The 16473-nt window shown below is 49.3% G+C and overlaps 6 protein-coding genes across 6 annotated transcripts; 3 read left to right on the top strand and 3 right to left on the bottom strand.

Moving 5' to 3' along the window:
• Window positions 1-2159: 2159 nt before the first annotated feature.
• Window positions 2160-4235, top strand: ALT_9007 (fungal specific transcription factor domain-containing protein; the record flags this gene model as incomplete). Its single annotated transcript, XM_033563833.2, has 4 exons — window positions 2160-3021; window positions 3074-3497; window positions 3542-3746; window positions 3885-4235. The coding sequence occupies 4 exons, from the start codon at window positions 2160-2162 to the stop codon at window positions 4233-4235; spliced, it is 1842 nt and encodes a 613-aa protein (XP_033419724.2).
• A 311-nt stretch (window positions 4236-4546) lies between these two features.
• On the bottom strand, window positions 4547-5725 carry ALT_9008 (putative MFS monocarboxylate transporter; the record flags this gene model as incomplete). Its single annotated transcript, XM_089600512.1, has 1 exon — window positions 4547-5725. One exon carries the CDS (start codon window positions 5723-5725, stop codon window positions 4547-4549), a length of 1179 nt encoding a protein of 392 aa, XP_089455405.1.
• Window positions 5726-6487: 762 nt separating this feature from the next.
• ALT_9009 (galactose oxidase family protein) lies at window positions 6488-8800 on the bottom strand (the record flags this gene model as incomplete). The annotated part of the gene is made up of 1 exon (XM_033563835.2): window positions 6488-8800. One exon carries the CDS (start codon window positions 8798-8800, stop codon window positions 6488-6490), a length of 2313 nt encoding a protein of 770 aa, XP_033419726.2.
• A 1482-nt stretch (window positions 8801-10282) lies between these two features.
• Window positions 10283-12233, top strand: ALT_9010 (dye-decolorizing peroxidase msp1; the record flags this gene model as incomplete). Its single annotated transcript, XM_033563836.2, has 6 exons — window positions 10283-10591; window positions 10663-11045; window positions 11100-11189; window positions 11245-11462; window positions 11528-11908; window positions 11968-12233. 6 exons carry the CDS (start codon window positions 10283-10285, stop codon window positions 12231-12233), a joined length of 1647 nt encoding a protein of 548 aa, XP_033419727.2.
• A 1431-nt stretch (window positions 12234-13664) lies between these two features.
• ALT_9011 (uncharacterized protein) lies at window positions 13665-14660 on the top strand (the record flags this gene model as incomplete). The annotated part of the gene is made up of 1 exon (XM_033563837.2): window positions 13665-14660. The coding sequence occupies one exon, from the start codon at window positions 13665-13667 to the stop codon at window positions 14658-14660; it is 996 nt and encodes a 331-aa protein (XP_033419728.2).
• Window positions 14661-14960: 300 nt separating this feature from the next.
• Window positions 14961-16274, bottom strand: ALT_9012 (uncharacterized protein; the record flags this gene model as incomplete). Its single annotated transcript, XM_033563838.2, has 3 exons — window positions 14961-15407; window positions 15463-15537; window positions 15588-16274. The coding sequence occupies 3 exons, from the start codon at window positions 16272-16274 to the stop codon at window positions 14961-14963; spliced, it is 1209 nt and encodes a 402-aa protein (XP_033419729.2).
• Window positions 16275-16473: the final 199 nt, after the last annotated feature.

Raw genomic sequence — 16473 nt, forward strand, 5'->3', positions numbered from 1 at the left:
TCAGCAGCTAAAATGAATGAGTCCTCCATGTCCTGCATTTGATCCATGTGGTTGGGGGGTGTAGGAGAAGAGGGAAAGGGTAGGAGACTCGATGGTTGTCGATGTGGCATTTTGACACAGGAGAAGGTTCACCGATGGGAATTAAATTGATTCTGACACGACAAAAGACTTAATCGGTTCCTCGTGGGGCTATTACTCTTGACTCTTGGTAGACAGTTTCTTAGCTCTGTTGAAGCTCCGTGGCTCATCTTGGCCCTCTTCCAATCAAACGGTCTTGATTGATTGCTGGGTTCTGTAGTGAAGTATGCCTAATAGATGTAAACACCTAGTGGACAGTTATGTCAAGACCTTGCTACATTATTCATGTTCTAGGATTCCATGTAAGTAGCTACTATAATACCCATCTTCAGCATGAGATTATATAAGACGCTTACCCTAACGATAGTGGAAGGAGGTCATAACTATAACTGGTTTGCCTTTCATATCTGCTTGGTGTATAGGAACTTAAAGGGCTACGAAGCCTAGATTGCGAGGGAAAGGGAAAGTCTGAAAGGTATAAGAAGGGTGGTTGACAGTGACTAGAGCACGGCCCAATAGACGAGACCCCAGCCCCATACTAGAAGTATGTAGCGATTATATGTATATACATATATACACAGTTGAATATCACATATAGCATATCAATCCGTGCAAGAGAATGGCTTCTTGCGCATTAGCCTTCGGGGATTCGACTAGTGTGCTGCAATTCAGACGGCATTTACACAGATATCACATTAGCACCAAAATGATAGACTACGCCTAAACACAATAACCTGGCACTGCTGCTACCAAGTTCCATAATGTGGAGACTTTGCGACTCCAGTGAGCTAGGTGGCAACTGTATATTAGGTCCTCAAATACAATATACACTACATATGTCTAGTCTCCTTTTATTTAAGGACTTCCAGAGGCCCTGTCAACTAGTCGAATCCCGTAGCAGGAATGACTCTCGAGAAGCGTGGAGAAGGTCTGCATCTGTCGAAGGAGATGCTAGGCGGCTTCGAAGTCGCCCATATCTTGTGCCACGTCTCCAGCGACATCATTAGAAGAGGTTAGAAATATGCAGATGAATTTGGGCCTTTGAGCCAGCTGAATTGACCAAGGCAGTGTACTCGGACCAGATGGCCGGCTCCTACATCGTTGACATTCAAGCAATCGGCTGAAGTGGTGGCCATGCATCACAAGTTTCTTCCTGGCACTAATTTATGTGAATAGGAGTATTGAGTTATCGCCTGTGCTCTGATTATTATATTAATACCTAAATAGCCTACCCTGAGCATGGTGGAATTGACGGGAGGCCCTAATTCCCGTGCCCCGTGATTATACATTCCAGATAACAAGAGAGAATCCAACAACAATACTGCAGAGGCTCATGTTACACGAAAGTAGATGATCAAATTAAGCGTCATTACAGGAGTCCCCAGAAATATATTCCACACCCATTCCTGTTGTCTCAAATTATATTCCTGTATGCACTTAACATTCCTCAGTAGTGGTGCTGCAATCTCTACCCAGAGCACCCGTATTATAACACCACAGAGACATTAGATAGGCCAATATGCTGACAGATGCAAGTACTACTGTGTAGATAATTTTGCTGTCCATGTAGTGTTAAACACCATTTTTTAAGCACTAATAGCACTAACCTAGTAAAAGTTAGTAGTGAGTTGTCAGTCATAAATCTTGAATATATAGTATGTGCTATGTGACTTGGCATCATTATGGGTTGGCAAAATTCAGTGCCGAGACTCCATGTCCCACGTTACATCGTCCATGGATGGTGTCTAACTTATCCGAAGAAGCGACTTCTAACAAAGTACCAAAATCTGACAAAGCAAAAGGGCGAGAATCCAGGCCAAACAAAGCAAAAAAGTTGGTCGGGGAAAAAGCCGCAGGGAGCGAAACCGTGATTTGCGGAGAACAAATTCAAGTCTGACCTCGGCCTTTGACTCCATCTTTGATGTTGACCTTACCTACAATGTGCCACCCTCTGTACGTTTTCAATGAGCACTCCTTTCACGCGCCGAAACGGTCGCAAGGCCGCCTGTGAGGCCTGTCGAAGGCGGAAATTAGCATGCGACCACAGTTACCCCACGTGCCAGCGATGCCAAAAGCTCTCGATGAAATGCGTTTATTTTGAGCGTTCCGTGGCAGACACAGGAGTAGATAAGATTACCAAAGACGTAGGACAGACAGCCGGCCCGTCCAGGGACCGAGTCCATGCGCCATATGCGTCGGAGAATCGGTGGGTTCCACAACAGACCACACCCGTCATCGACAGCCCGACGGAGTATCTGGGTCCGACAAGCTTTACCTCAGTTTTCATGGAGCATGGTGATCGGTTTGAGTTGGAGAATGCAGTCAGTGCATTGGGGAGTCAGGCGGACCGTGTTACTGATCCTGATTTGCGTTCGATCCCGCAACCGAACTCTGATGTGGACAGGCAGCGGCTGCAGCTCGGTGCCGAAATTCTACAACAGATACCCGGGGAGCGGGATTGTTCGACTCTCTTCTCGAAGCATGTCAACCCAAATGATGGCTGGATTCGACTAGCCGCCCATCACTCGTCAGAGAGGATGTGGAATGCATTCCGCCCAGCCCTAACACGACGGTCGACAGACAACTTGCTCACTCTTGCTGCTCATATTTCGGCAAATAGCAAGGCAACATTGAGGGGTGAGCAAAATCCTCAAGCTTGGCTTGCGTCGTTTACCGGAAGGCAGATGCGATGGGAAACCCTCGGCATCTTGTACACTTACTGGGCGTTCGGAGCGATATCCTCGTCCCCAGAGAGCGAGCCCGTCTCCCGGTACTGTCAGGAGCATCCATCTGTCATGGGACCGAAACAATTGATGGCCCACCTAAAGCATTATGCGTCCTTGTGCATTGATCTGTGCCGGCAACTTGGCTCAGTCAACGTTCTGTTTGTGTATCTGCTCTACAAGCATAATATCTTAGAAGGTATCCTGAACGGTGACAAAAGTATGTAGCTCGACGGTACGCTAGGATAAATTGCAGGATACTAACTAAACAGGTCTCTCATGCTGGATGCAGCATGGCGAGCTCGTTGCTGTTACCACGTCCATAGGATTACATCGAGAGCTGACAGCTGCATCAAAACAGCCGACACTACAGCACGAGATGAAAAGGAGAGTTTTTGCCGCAGTCTTCAACATCGACAAGGTCATATCAACTTTCACTGGCAGACCGCCAATGCTGAGTCAGGCCTGTTCATCGACTTCTCTTCCATTGGACTTGAGCGATGAGGCGCTATTGTCGGGCGATCTTCTGGCTGCAGCCGCTGAGCTGGACTCGAATGGATGGAACAAATACGGCCGAATTTACTCCACGACGATTCTGCGGTCCCGTACAATGTTCGCTCGGATCCGACATGAGATACTGGAGCTTGTGCAAGCTTCGCTGGATGTCCCCTCGGAACAGTTGGTAGAACGAGCAATGTGCGTCTTTCTCGCTGAGCCCATATAATACTGACCGTATACAGGAGACTGAAACAGAGTACGCATGATACATACATGCAGCTACCAGAGTCAATTATATTCTTGTCGAGTAAGGTAGATAGTGCAGACATTCCAGGGTACGATCTCTACGCACAAATACTCACCAAACTCGAGTCACTGCTCAATTTGTTCCTGCTGGAACGCCTCTTGACGCGTTATAAGACAAAAGCCACCCGGGACCTAGTCAACGTAAGCCAGCGCATGCTGGAACTGACCTTGATATTCTGGAAGAAAAAGGACCGTTTTGTTGGTCTCTATAGTGACTTTGAGTGGCTGGCATGTTTCCATATGTTCCTGGCTACATGGGTAACCTGCTGACGAAGGCAGGCAATGTCGTACGCCGTTCCGCCTAGTGGAATCCTCTGCCTCGAGCTGCTGCGACCAGAATATATCCTACACATCCCACGCTCGGACAGTATCCAGAACCTCAGTTTGCTTGTTGCGTACCTCGAATGGATCCAGCCGTTGGCATCTAGCGGAGATACGGTTTCGTTTATTCGGAGGATCCTTGGTCGGTGTCTGGATCGTATTCTTAATGTGCCACCTGTTCTGGGTTCCCACCAACCTAGTCCCGATGCCCTCTTTGATGGACCATTCTTGGAAGAGAGTGCTGTTACTGGTTATCCACACCTTGAACTTTTGAACACCTTTGACTGGATTGACTGGAATGGAGCCTAGCCGAGCCTGCGAGATTGTACTCAAATATATGAGACTATGTGCTACGGCATAATGGAACTTGACGGCGCTGAGCTCTATTTTTTGCTGAGGTTTCTGCTTTTCTCATGATTCTCGGCGTCTATATGACTGGACATATGCCGAGTATTAGCTCTTATTGTGGGAGAAGAAACCTCTAGACCCAGGCGAGGAAGGTCCTACTCTCTTTCGCACCAGACATATGAGTTGGAACGACGGTAGCAATGAGCACATTAACGCCTCAATTTAAGCCTTGAAACCAGAATCCTTGTCTGGCCACAGAGACGAGTCGGTCCCTAATTAGTTCTTCCCTTAAGAAGACTGGCGAAAAAGAGGAGAACACCTGTCGTACCGACGGTGAGCCCTGAGTATAGCTGAACCCCTAGGTACGATCGCGTAGCGTCCAGGATGGCGCCTGCAACCGGCGCACCGCACAGAGATCCAAAACCACACAACAGAGAGCACATTCCCATTCGAGTCCCAAGTGTCTGGAGATTTGGTGTCAAAGTCGTCAAGGCAACCGCCGGGAGTGAGACAAAAGCGCCGGAGAAAAAGCCGTACAGGACGGCCAACGCTATTAGGCCGCCAGCGTTGGAGACGGCTACCCAGCTGAGTGAAAGGATACCGCTGATGATTGCACTTCCTAGGAGAATATTTAATGGACCGAAGCGCAAGCCAAGAAGGCCAGGGACAATCCGACCCGGAACTGAGGCGGCATTTAGGATGGAGACAAGATAGAATGCAAGCGTCTCTTCCATGGCATGCTTTTGGATAGCATACGCTTCAATGTAGAAGATCGGGTTGAAGAAGCCGATATAGCCAAAGAACATCGCCATACAGAACAGCGTATACGGGACCTCCTTGAACGCAGAGAATTCGAGCAAAATGCGCCTTTGCTTTGGAACTTGGCGAACGCGCATAACACTGAGTGAGAACGATGTCGTCGCAAGAATCAGGAAACCCAGCACGCGAGTGGTCCATCCAAATCCTATATGAGGCTGCAGTTGCCGAAACACAATTGGGTATAGAACTCCTCCAAGGCTACTTCCGGACGCTGCAACGGCCGTGGCAATCGCCTTGCGAGATGAGAAGTACTGTGGAATAATTGCCACAGAGGGAATATACAAACATCCACTACCAACGCCAACGCAGAAGGCCTGGGCGAGGAGCACCTGCCAGTATTCCGTGCACACGCTCAAGGCCATGAAGCCCACCACATTCAGGACAGACCCCGTGGACACCAAGACGTAAAAGTATCCCGCATCGTAGAGAGGACCAGTGACGACACCGACGACAAGCAAGAGAAATGCCTGTATGGCGCCAACCCAGGAGATATTCGAGCTGGACTGGTCCTTGAGCAGCGTGATTTCATAGTAAGTTTGGAAGACACCGAACGTGTTCACCGTTCCCCTAGTGTGTGAATGTCCTGCGTTAGTGATGTAAGCCTCGACGGTAAATCTCAGGACAGGTACCATGAATTGAAAAATAGGAAAAAAGATCCTGCCACCTGTAGCCAGGCCTGCAGACCCCCATTCACCGGTGCACTGTATGCAGATTCTTCTCTGGCATGAGACCTAGCCTGCTGTTTTCCAGGAGCACTGTCGTTTTGCTGGTGGGGCATTTTGACTTTAAAGTCAAAAGACAGAACGACTGATTGCGATCAATATATCAGTAAGGAGCAACACTCAGGGAGTGCATGTAATGGTAGGTCGTGTACTATTCCCGCTTCTTAAGATAAACCCTGGTGCGGCTTCGGCTCTCGGCTTCGGATTAAACTTGGCACATCGATGGAAGTATTCACTAGGTGTGTTGGTTATAGGATTACTGGCTTCTACTAATCTTCTTATTGTGCATTTGCCTTTATCTGCCAAGAGTATAGCCCATTTGATGACTCCGCAGACACGAAGGGTTTTGTTCTTTTCCCTTTTGGTACCGACAAGACTCGAGCAAGGGACCTACATTCGGATTAGCCTGTATACAAATATACCTGTACAAATTCTTCTACTCCTCACTGTTCCTGCAGGCAGATGATATTATAATCCTGCTCCGGACAAACATGGCATCGTGCAATTACTGCAGACTTACATCTATAGAACTAGATAATAACATTATCCATATCACAGGATTTACAGACTAGGAGCATCATACGCTCAATTAATAAAACAATAACACTCTCATTGATGTTACAGATTGCATCGTAGGAAGATAACCTACGATCCGGTACATAATATAGACAATTAAGCCTGGGTGACCAAGGCTGACTTCCAAGTCTTCCAAAAGTTGCTGGACGAAGTGAAGATAAAGGATATTATCCCCTGGACCTCTTCATCGTCATCGCAGTCGTGAGCCAGTCCGGGATAGCCAGACGCCGGAGCCCCCTCCTGTTCGTCGTACTTCTTGGGCTCGTACGAAGAACCCGACGGAACTTCCACCTTGATCATTTTAGCCTCACTGGGAGTGCCCGCGCCATTCATGGCAAACAGCATATACCATCCTGGAAGGATAATGCCAGCATCTTCAGGGAGCCGAGCGGCGTACTTATTCTGAGGCAACGGCTTGAGGTTGAGGGGAATACGACGCTGGTCGGTGTTGACGGTATGGGTGGTAGTTCCGACACGGACTAAGGATGCAGAATTGATCACCGAGTCTGTCTGGAATCTCAGTACCTGGCCGACGGTGACTCTCGCACCTCCGTTGATGACATTGATGATCTCCGGACGGGTGGCTCTCTGGCCGTTGGCCGTGAAGAGGTATGGTGGAGTGAAGATCTCAGCGTCATAGTGGTTAGCCGAGCAGTTACCGCAGAGACCACCGCCACCGTTGAGAACTGTAGCATCTGGCAGCAGCATGGAGATACTGTGGTAGACTCGCTTGATGTTGTTGCGGCTCAGCTTCAAGAATGTGTCTGTCTCGGGATCATAGATTTCCGGCGTGAAATTGATGTCTCCCTCGTGGAAGGGCTTACCCCAGGTCTGACCACCAGCAATAAAGACCTTGCCATCCGGAAGGACCACCGAGGTGTGGAAAACACGCTGGAAGTTCATTCCGCCTTCACCTGTCCCATCAGGGCCTTTGCCGGCCACCTCGACCTTGGGTGCTTGATAGGGATCTCCCAGAGTGATGACATGGGCATTCTTGGAACCGTAGGAGCCGTCGTAGTGACGCTGGCCACCGAATGTGAGGATCTTGCCCTTGGTGGCATCATACATGACGGCGCTCCCAGACATGGAGTCATGGTCGTCTTTGCGACTTCCCGCCTCTTCCACGGAACCCTTGACTCTGCCCTTGTAATCTTTGGCATCAACATTGAACCAATGCATCATCTTACTGGGACCTGCCTGGAAGACACTACCATCCGTCCAGCCAAACAGCCAGCCGTGGTTATCGGCCCGCCATGCCCCCAGACGGTCGTCGGTCATCATCGGTTCGACCTTGGCGCCGGGACGTCGTTCCCACCTTGCATTCTCCCCAGGAACGTAGACCTCGCCGTTCTTTTCGATCTTGTCTCCGCCGCTCCAGGACCCTCCGATTGTAAAAATGCGACCGTCAGAGAGGGTTGTCGAAGCGTGATAGCCACGAGGAATCGCCATGCTGGGGCCTTTCACCCACGCCGTGCCATTGTACACACTGGTGCGACCAGAGTCAGCACCACCACTGACGACAATGTTTCCGTCGATGTCCATGGAGGTACCCGGGCAGAACATGTCGTGCTTGGTTTCAAAGACCTGACTCTGCGTGATGATGCCGTCGCGGTTCATGGCAGTCGTCAGGGTCTTGCCACCAGGGGAGGCGAAGAACTGGTCATCAGCCCAGGCCGACCACATGATAATGTCACCATGTTGTTCGACCGCAGCGGACACGGGAACAATTGGTAGATTGATTGTGGGACCCCAAACGCCCTTGCTGGGCTCGTGCTTGGGGAAAGTGCCTTCGTTGTAGGAGTAAACGGCAAGGTTGACGATAGAGATCGGCCCATTCTTGATCTGAGACCGGTTGGAACAGGATTCGGTCTCAGCAATGAGCTTAACAAAACGAGCAGGTTTGGGGATAAAGGCCGACATTTTCGGACTCTTGTTCGATCCCCAGGTACCGTATGCGACTTCGGCCCAGTTTTCGCCGTCCTGCGAGAGTGAGATACGGTGTTCACCAATCTGGCCACGCTCAACACTCTTGTCCAGACGAGGCAGCATCGTCAGACCAGAAACATAGTACTCTTTGCGCAGATCGACGACGATCCAGGGAGCGTTCCCTTCTTTCGAAGGGTCGCTAAGCCAGTATCTTTCGCTCCGGTCGTCAATGGCAAATTCGCACTCATTGCCTTCGTACTGGCTGGAGCACTGGACCTTCCAGTTCTCACTGGAGTTCTTTGCGTTGGTTTTGGGGATAAGGTCTGAGTCGGGAGGAGGAGACTGGTATTTAATCCTGCCAGACACTGATTTGGCAATCTCAACGCGCTGCGCTTCGGAGGATTCATAAGAAAATTCAGCGGGTTTGAAGGCTTCGACAGCCACTGCCCCCAGGAGGAGACCATGTGTCCACTGGAACTTCATTTTGATGCAGATGAATGAGAGTGGATGGGATGAAAGAGTGAAAAGGAGATTGCTTATAAATAACTGCCGGATGGGAAGTATCAACAACCGCGCGCCATACGTAATGTCGGTGGCTGCCCTGGCAGTTGGGATGCAGCTCGCCACCAACACCTGTTCGCTTTGGATCATCGGTGGATTTGGGCTGAGATGTGACGAGATTGATCTTTCAGCTCCTATACCATCACTTGTGGCCCAGTATGAAGTTTAGGGGTGCGAATCCTTCCTTGTTGGGATTGTATTGCATGTCTAGTCCCCTGTATCTCCACTCGTGCGTTGATCGCAAGATGCATCATCACAGACAGATCTGATATCCTAACTGCGTGTCGATGATAGAGAGGTATATGGTAGACCGATTACCTTACGCTGGTACACCATCGATCTACTTGGTGTATGGATATGCTGTAATCCTAGGAGTACTGATTGGATATGGGGCCGGAGGAAATATGTACCAGCAGTCTGGTAAGAAGTGCAAAAATCCCAAGGCAAGAAGTGTGGATGATCCGCTTGCCCGGGAACTCGGCAAACCTGCTTCCTCGGCGATTATCTATTACGGCTGAGATCGCCCTTCCCGAGTGGCTGACTGGCGGACGATCCGTTGCTGATCATGGTTCTAGTTGACTATTTCTACGATTCTATCTTACGCCACGAACTCCCAAGTGGATCTGCTCAGCTCCACCATGCGGACGGCTCGGTCCTGCATCCTTCCCTTCCAGTTCCATGTATCAATTATATTGAGTCGAGAGTTTGGTTCACAAGGTGTCATATATATAATCCATCTTGATTGGCTATTGTCGAAAGTCATATCACCGGATGCGCATCTCGCCGTACTCATGCTATCTATGAGATTGATATACAAGAAGGTCGGGCAAACGTGTCTGCAGGCATTACGTTGGACTCCACTACCCCCACTGTTCAGCTGAGGAAATGCTGCAGTCTGTGCTGATGATGATCCGAATTACTATCAATCGGGATACTAATCTATGGGATGTGATTAGTGTGATCTCAGACACCGGGATCCGCCAGATCAGCCTAAGAATCATACGTCCTCCTCACCGTCACCACATGTGGATGGCAGACTGATCACATTGGACGTCATCCTCACAGCGGCAGGGAGAGTGGATCAATACGCCGCACATGCGACAGATCTGCTTCAGTGTGTGGAGAAAGGAATCTGCATCAAGACCATCCTCACCTTGTCTTGGTCGATGAATCCACAAATCATGGTCTGTCCATTATCGATTGCTTTAGCCCGTGATGTATGATGCAGTTTTCATTGTAGATGGAGGGATAGTGGGAGGCCAAGGAGGGGAGCTGAGCTGATCCTGGTGATGAAATTGAATACTTGCCCTCAGCCTGCATACAGACATAAAAGGGGCCATCAGTACTCAGAGTGCGTAGCAGAACTCATTCCCTTTACACTCTCCAGAGCGCGCATAGATCAGAATGCCTGTCAACAAGCAAGAGCGAGTGGTCGACACTGACAACATCCAGGGCAGCATCTGGCCCCGCCTCCCCAAGTACTATGAATCCTTCCTCTTCTTTAAGATCACCAATAAAGAGAGGTTCAGGATGCACCTCAGAGATATCCTTGACAATGGGGAGATCACCACCGGCACTCAATGCGAGGACCACCTGAAGTCAACTGGTGAGCTGGAAGAAGCATGTGCCAGCTCCCGACGTGATATTCCCGAAGCAGACCGGAAGCCTTTTACCGCAGTGAACATCGCCTTCACCCACATGGGCTTGCTCAAGGTTCGCTGCTCTCTCTCCAATTACGTACTGGTTTGATAGCTGTGTATATTCATTTTTTGACACTTTCTCAGGTGGAACCTCCTGAAGTTGAAGCGAAATTTTCCGCGACTCTGAAAAAGGATCCAGATGATTATTGCAGGGATAGGATCAACGAAGGTCTTTTTGAAAAAGGAATGTTCGATGACCTCGTCTATGAAGGTGCCGATAGTCCTGCTGCTTTGCATCCGGACTTCAGGGCTCCTCCTGGAAACGAAACCAAGGAAGGCCTCAAACGTTGGGAGTGGCGAGTCGACGGTGTTTTCATTGTCGCTGCCCACACTGCGAAAGCTGTGCGCAAGAAGGTTTATGATCTGGAGGATGCCTTCAATGTTGGGGATGCCAATCGGGCCAGTATGAAGATTGCCTTCAGAAGAGATGGCCAACAGCGTCCTGGTGCAAACCGTGGCAAAGAGCAGTACGGTTTCTCCTACTTTCATGCTATTGTCTGTGAATGATGCTGACTCTGTAGCTTTGGTTATGAGGATCACATCTCCCAACCAAGGATTAAAGGCCTGGATGATCCCCCAGCCAAGGGTGAACCCCATGCCTGTCCTCCTGGGTGTGTCAGACCCTGTTAACAGCTTGATTGTAAATTGCTCGTTAACAGGACTTAGGTACATCTTTCTGGGCCACAAAGGTGACCCGAATATGAAAAGAGGCCCGGAGTGGGCTAAGGAGGGCAGTTTCCTCGTCTTTCGTCAGCTCGACCAAAAGGTTCCCGAATTTGAAAAGTTCCTCGAGGAGTGGGCACCGAAAGTCCCAGGGACCAACTATAAGGGACCCAATGGTCCTGCGAAGCTGGGTGCTCATCTAATGGGACGATGGAAGAGCGGTAGGCCTACCATCCCCATAGCATATTTTGATCCACCGACTAGGCAAGAACTAATCGACAATCAGGAGCCCCTGTCGCCAAGGCCCTCGATGAGGATAATCCAGACTTGGCATTTGACAACAAGTTTGATTTCAGACCCAAGAAGAGTATCAAAGGTTGTCCGTTTGCCGCTCACATCCGCAAGATGCGTCCTCGAGCCGATAAGAAACGTGATGTGGGGACTGAAGAAGATGGCGATACTACGGAGCTTCCAGAGCCAGACAGTGACGAGTCTGACGCTGAAGGACAAGAGGAGGATGCTAGTGTCATCCTCCGTCGTGGGATCACCTTTGGTCCTGAACTCACCGAGCAGGAAAAGCAGGAGAGGAGAACAATTGAACAACGCGGGATCTACTTTACGTGCTACCAGAGTCTTATTCGGGACGGGTTCAACTTCCTCATGACTCGTAAGTTTACCATTTAAATTCAATTTCCTGGGATCTGCTAACGACGCTAATAAATATAGGCTGGGCGAGTAACTCGTCCTTCCCTGAGTACAAGACCAAGACTTTCCCCGACGGCCCTGGTATGGACCCCTTTGTCAACCAGAGACTCCGATCCGACCATCCCGAGGGTCACATCAGTTTATATGATGGAAGCAATCCGGACAAGACTGTTAAGCTTAATCTTGGTATCAGTCCGTGGGTTGATCAGAAAGGTGGTGAATACTTCTTCACTCCTTCCATCAAGGCCTTAAGGGAGCAATTTTCAACCTCCGTTCCGGTTAAATAGGCCAATCTCAAGCCCCAGGATGCCGCTGGGAATTATTTACCTGTGAAGATCGCTCAGCTAGAGAAATGGAATAAATAGATAGAAGAAATCAATCAGGACCACCTCTGAGACATTTGACTCTTTCAAAATCTAGCGTAAGGTCACAACAATCATATTAAGAAGTGGAGCAAACACCCAGCAGTACCAACGATCTTCAGATACACAAGGTTTATATGTTTAGAGTTATAAACTAGTCAGATAATCAATTGTCAATAGTTAAAATGTCAGATAAGATGTCCTGAGAAGATTAACAGGACGTATGAACGGAGAAAGAGAGACAGGATAAACCTGTGTCTAAAATAATGACCTTCAACTCCATCCAAGAGATGTGTCGATCTCGTATGCCTCAGGTGCCAAGATCGAACACGAGCGCCAAGAACGGAAGAGGATTCTGCATATCCTCAAATTGACCATCTAGAATCCCAGAGCATGTGGTGGGCAAGTCAGGGGCTTTTTACTTGGCGAGGAGCGACTGAGAATAAGCCGACAACAACACCTGGCAGAAGTCGGGATCACACACAAGGGCTCAGTGCCTGCAAAGAGCACCCGACTGTATAGTTCTCTTTGAACTTAAGATACACCCCCCAAGATTCTCCCACCATGCCAGGAAAAAGGAAATCCACGGTTGATGCAGGCCAGCTTAGAAGAAGCGGCAGGTCAAAGCGAATAGCAGTCGATGATGGCTGTTCCAGTACGAGCACTCAAAGCAGTCCCAATCTGGATCCTTTCGCCCGTATGCATAGAGATGTTGTGAATCTTATCTTACCTTATCTCTCGCTTCTGGATCTCACTTGTTGCGAGTGTGTGTGCAAAGGTTGGAGAGACACCATCCACTGGTGGGTAGCAGCATTCGGATTCCGTGTCCATTTTCCGCATATTATCTGGGATCTCCAGCGAGAGTCAACCACCGCAATTTGGGAGGCGTTCAAAATCCAAGGTGGGTATTTATTTAGTCTATTATACATTCTGATGCATTGCATACCCAGCTTAAGTCAAATCATGCTGATTTTTTTGTGCACCTTTACTCACTCACAGCCCGTCAAAAACATTGCATTCAGTCAGGAAAACCATCATCAATGCAAGAATTCAGATTCCGGAGTTACTATGATATGACCATCGTCGGAAACTTTGTAGCTGGTTGGAGTATCACACACGAATTAACCGTATCTTGGCATCAACTTGCTGTTCCCGGTGGCGCAGTCATGCTTACTAAAGAAGTTGCCCTCAAGAAGGTCTGGAGGGTTCAAGTGGTCCTGATGTGCCTTGAGATGAATCGGGAGGGCCTTTTACTCCTGCGGCTCAGAGAGACAGGGAAAGACCGTGCCAGGTGCGAATAATAATGATCATATAGTACAATCTATATGCCACTGACCAGGTCCGCTAATTCTCACGATGCCGATTAGAAGTGCTGTCTATTCGCCCGTTGATGGCAAAACTGTCTGGCGGCAAGACCACAGGCACAATGACCCAAGATATGGTGTTCCAGGCGAGCTCACTCCGCTCTTAATAGGGAGGTCTGTCCTGCATTGCGCGAGACGGGGCTCAAACCGTGACACTTTTGATCTGGTTGGCATCGACTTCCGAGCCAGCAACCCCACTGTTATTTACGAGTCATCCGTCGTCGGGGCAAGAAATTGGGCCCATAACAAAACCTGCAGACGGCTTGTACTCATTGGTGAACAGCATGAGCTTGTGGTGCTAAGTGGTAATGAGAAGTGGGTGGGAACGGGGACGATTTCGATACTTAATGGCGAAAATGGCCAGCTTCTCTTCCAGTTCGACGGTGGACCTGCGCATTTCCATGGCCACAAAATAGTGGCGCAGCCGACTATCAACCAGTTTTTCATACAAACAGTGCCAGCACGTGTCCGGCTGGGCGATGCTGTACAGCCCTGGGAAGCCTATGCAAAAACAGTGCGGGACTTCATTATCATGGAGACGTTTTCATTCGCTTTTCCTGGGTCTGACAGCAGCACCATCAATATACTCAGATTGGGCACAGATGTGATTCTCAGCCCATGCAGTACTCACAAGATTGCCATCCAGCCCTTTGCAAAAGTAGCTGTCGCGCTGCAATCCGACGATAATACCATTCTGAGCGACCGGATCCTGAGCTACCCACTTGTCGAAACAAACGAAACCCATCTCATTCAGATGGCGGAGGCGGTGCTGAAAGCATCATGTCCTCCGCATTCAGCACCTCCGAAGTTGCGTCACTGTTTCATTCTCCAGGAAGCGGGGACCAAAATCAGTCTCGGACCATCATTAAGCCAAGCGCGACCGCTGGCCTCTGCGCCAGATATTCGTATGCGTTCCCTCGAAGGTTTTGTTGATGGTGGACGCCTTTTGTTGGAAGCTTCTGAGGCCCAGATTTTGCTGAAATTCTAGGTGAATCTTTCATCCATAAATGCGCTTTAATTCCCGCAGAATTGACACAATTGTGGGTGTAGGGTGAGTATCATACAGACCTGGTACCTATGGATCCTGCAGGGATTGATTAGTTGTTATTCTGCCTGGCAGTGCTGCTGCAACAGATGTTTACACAGGGAACTCATCCCTTTTTTACTATAGTATTTGCTATCAATGCTCTGCGTGCAACCATACGAGAAAACTAAAAGTCCACACTGTAGCTATAGTTCGCTGTCGAATTAGCCTGTCCTTATCTGTAAATTGTGACTGCTTAATCCATCATACATCTGTCATAGATATGGTCTCAAATGTGGTCGTCACCGTCATTCTCTCGTTCATCAACTTGAGCATCTCAGCCTTCTTCTGCTTTTCATCCGGTATCTGACTTATCGCTGCAAGCCTTTCCTTGAATTCCTTGCCCTCTTCTTCCTCGACACGAGCTGCCTCCTCGTCTGCTTCGTCACTATTAGTCATTCCAACAGTACCAGCGGTCTCGATAACGATGTCTTCTTCAAGCAGGTTGTCCTCTTCTTCTATTCTCTTCCTCTCCTCTTCCCGCTGTTTCTTCTCGGCTTCTTTGTCGATCTTCTCCTCTCCGATCTGCTTCCCGCTCTCGTCATACACAGGTCTGAAGTACTCAAATCCGGTCCGGTTTCCGTTCTCATCGTAAACGAATTTGCAGTACTCGGTACCATCCGCAGCCTGTTCCTGGACCATCTTGAGTGGCTGGATCCATTTCCAAGGTCAGTTCAGGTCAAAAGCATCCGAGCGAGACACTTACATTCTTACGGAGGGCTGGGAGGGTGTGAAGCCTGTAGATAGGTCCGGAGTACGAGACGACGTATGCTATGTCGTCCTTTATGAAGTCAGAACTTGAATCCTAGCTCAAGGCTTCGGAGAACAAACCTCATCCGCTTTGTACGTCGACCAGCCCTCAACGTTGGCCTTTGCAAGGGACGATCCACTACCTCCAATCTTCCCAACGCCAGTGGCTCCAAGGTCCAAACCCGCGCTGGTGTCCCTGCTATGCGCGCTTTCCATAGTAATGGCACACTCCGGGGTTGACCATGTCTTTTGGATAGCCCACAGGCCGTACCTTTTGATATCGGCACCATGGATGGAGCTCACAAGAGCCTTGGCATTTGTCTTGACCCATTCCTCCATCGGCTGTGTGAAAGGGTTCTCAAAACCTTCGTTTATCACTACCTGCTCGGTGATAAGAGCCGCTTTGCCGGTCTTGCCCCATTTGTTCTTTGCATTAGCTGATACATCCATAGGGGCAGCAGTCAGGGCCCCTGAAAGTCCTCCAGTGAGCCCGAAGCTTGCCTCAGCTTCACTTCCCGAGGATCTGGTTTTCCACATGCTTTCATCGGGTTTTGTACGCCGTAGGGGCTGAACAAGCCCTGTGAATCCCTTGCTTTCAGGATCTCCAGGCACGGAAATATCGGTAATCAGGTTCCACTTTCCATGACTGTCGAAGTACCCGATCGCGCCGGGGTGGAGCTTACTAAATGGTTGAGGTTTATATAGATAGTGACCATCGCCATTAGGCTCCATGAGCTTGGCATACTCCTCGTAGATGCTGATAGTCATTGTGAGAGATGAAAATGAGCTCGCGTTGAGGTGACTGAATTGTTTTCTTCCCGGGTCGCGGGGTAGCACACTTTAATAACTTTGTGATTTGCGTGTGGGGGTGGTGCGTGAGTCGCATAGTCCAAACTGGTAAAGAATTTCGTATATGACCTCATGATAACTCCTCAGTTGGATGCTAATGCAATTAGGATCAACAACA

This window comes from Aspergillus lentulus (assembly GCF_001445615.1).
Source record: "Aspergillus lentulus DNA, contig: Alt16, strain: IFM 54703, whole genome shotgun sequence".
Taxonomy (NCBI): Eukaryota; Fungi; Ascomycota; class Eurotiomycetes; order Eurotiales; family Aspergillaceae; genus Aspergillus; species Aspergillus lentulus.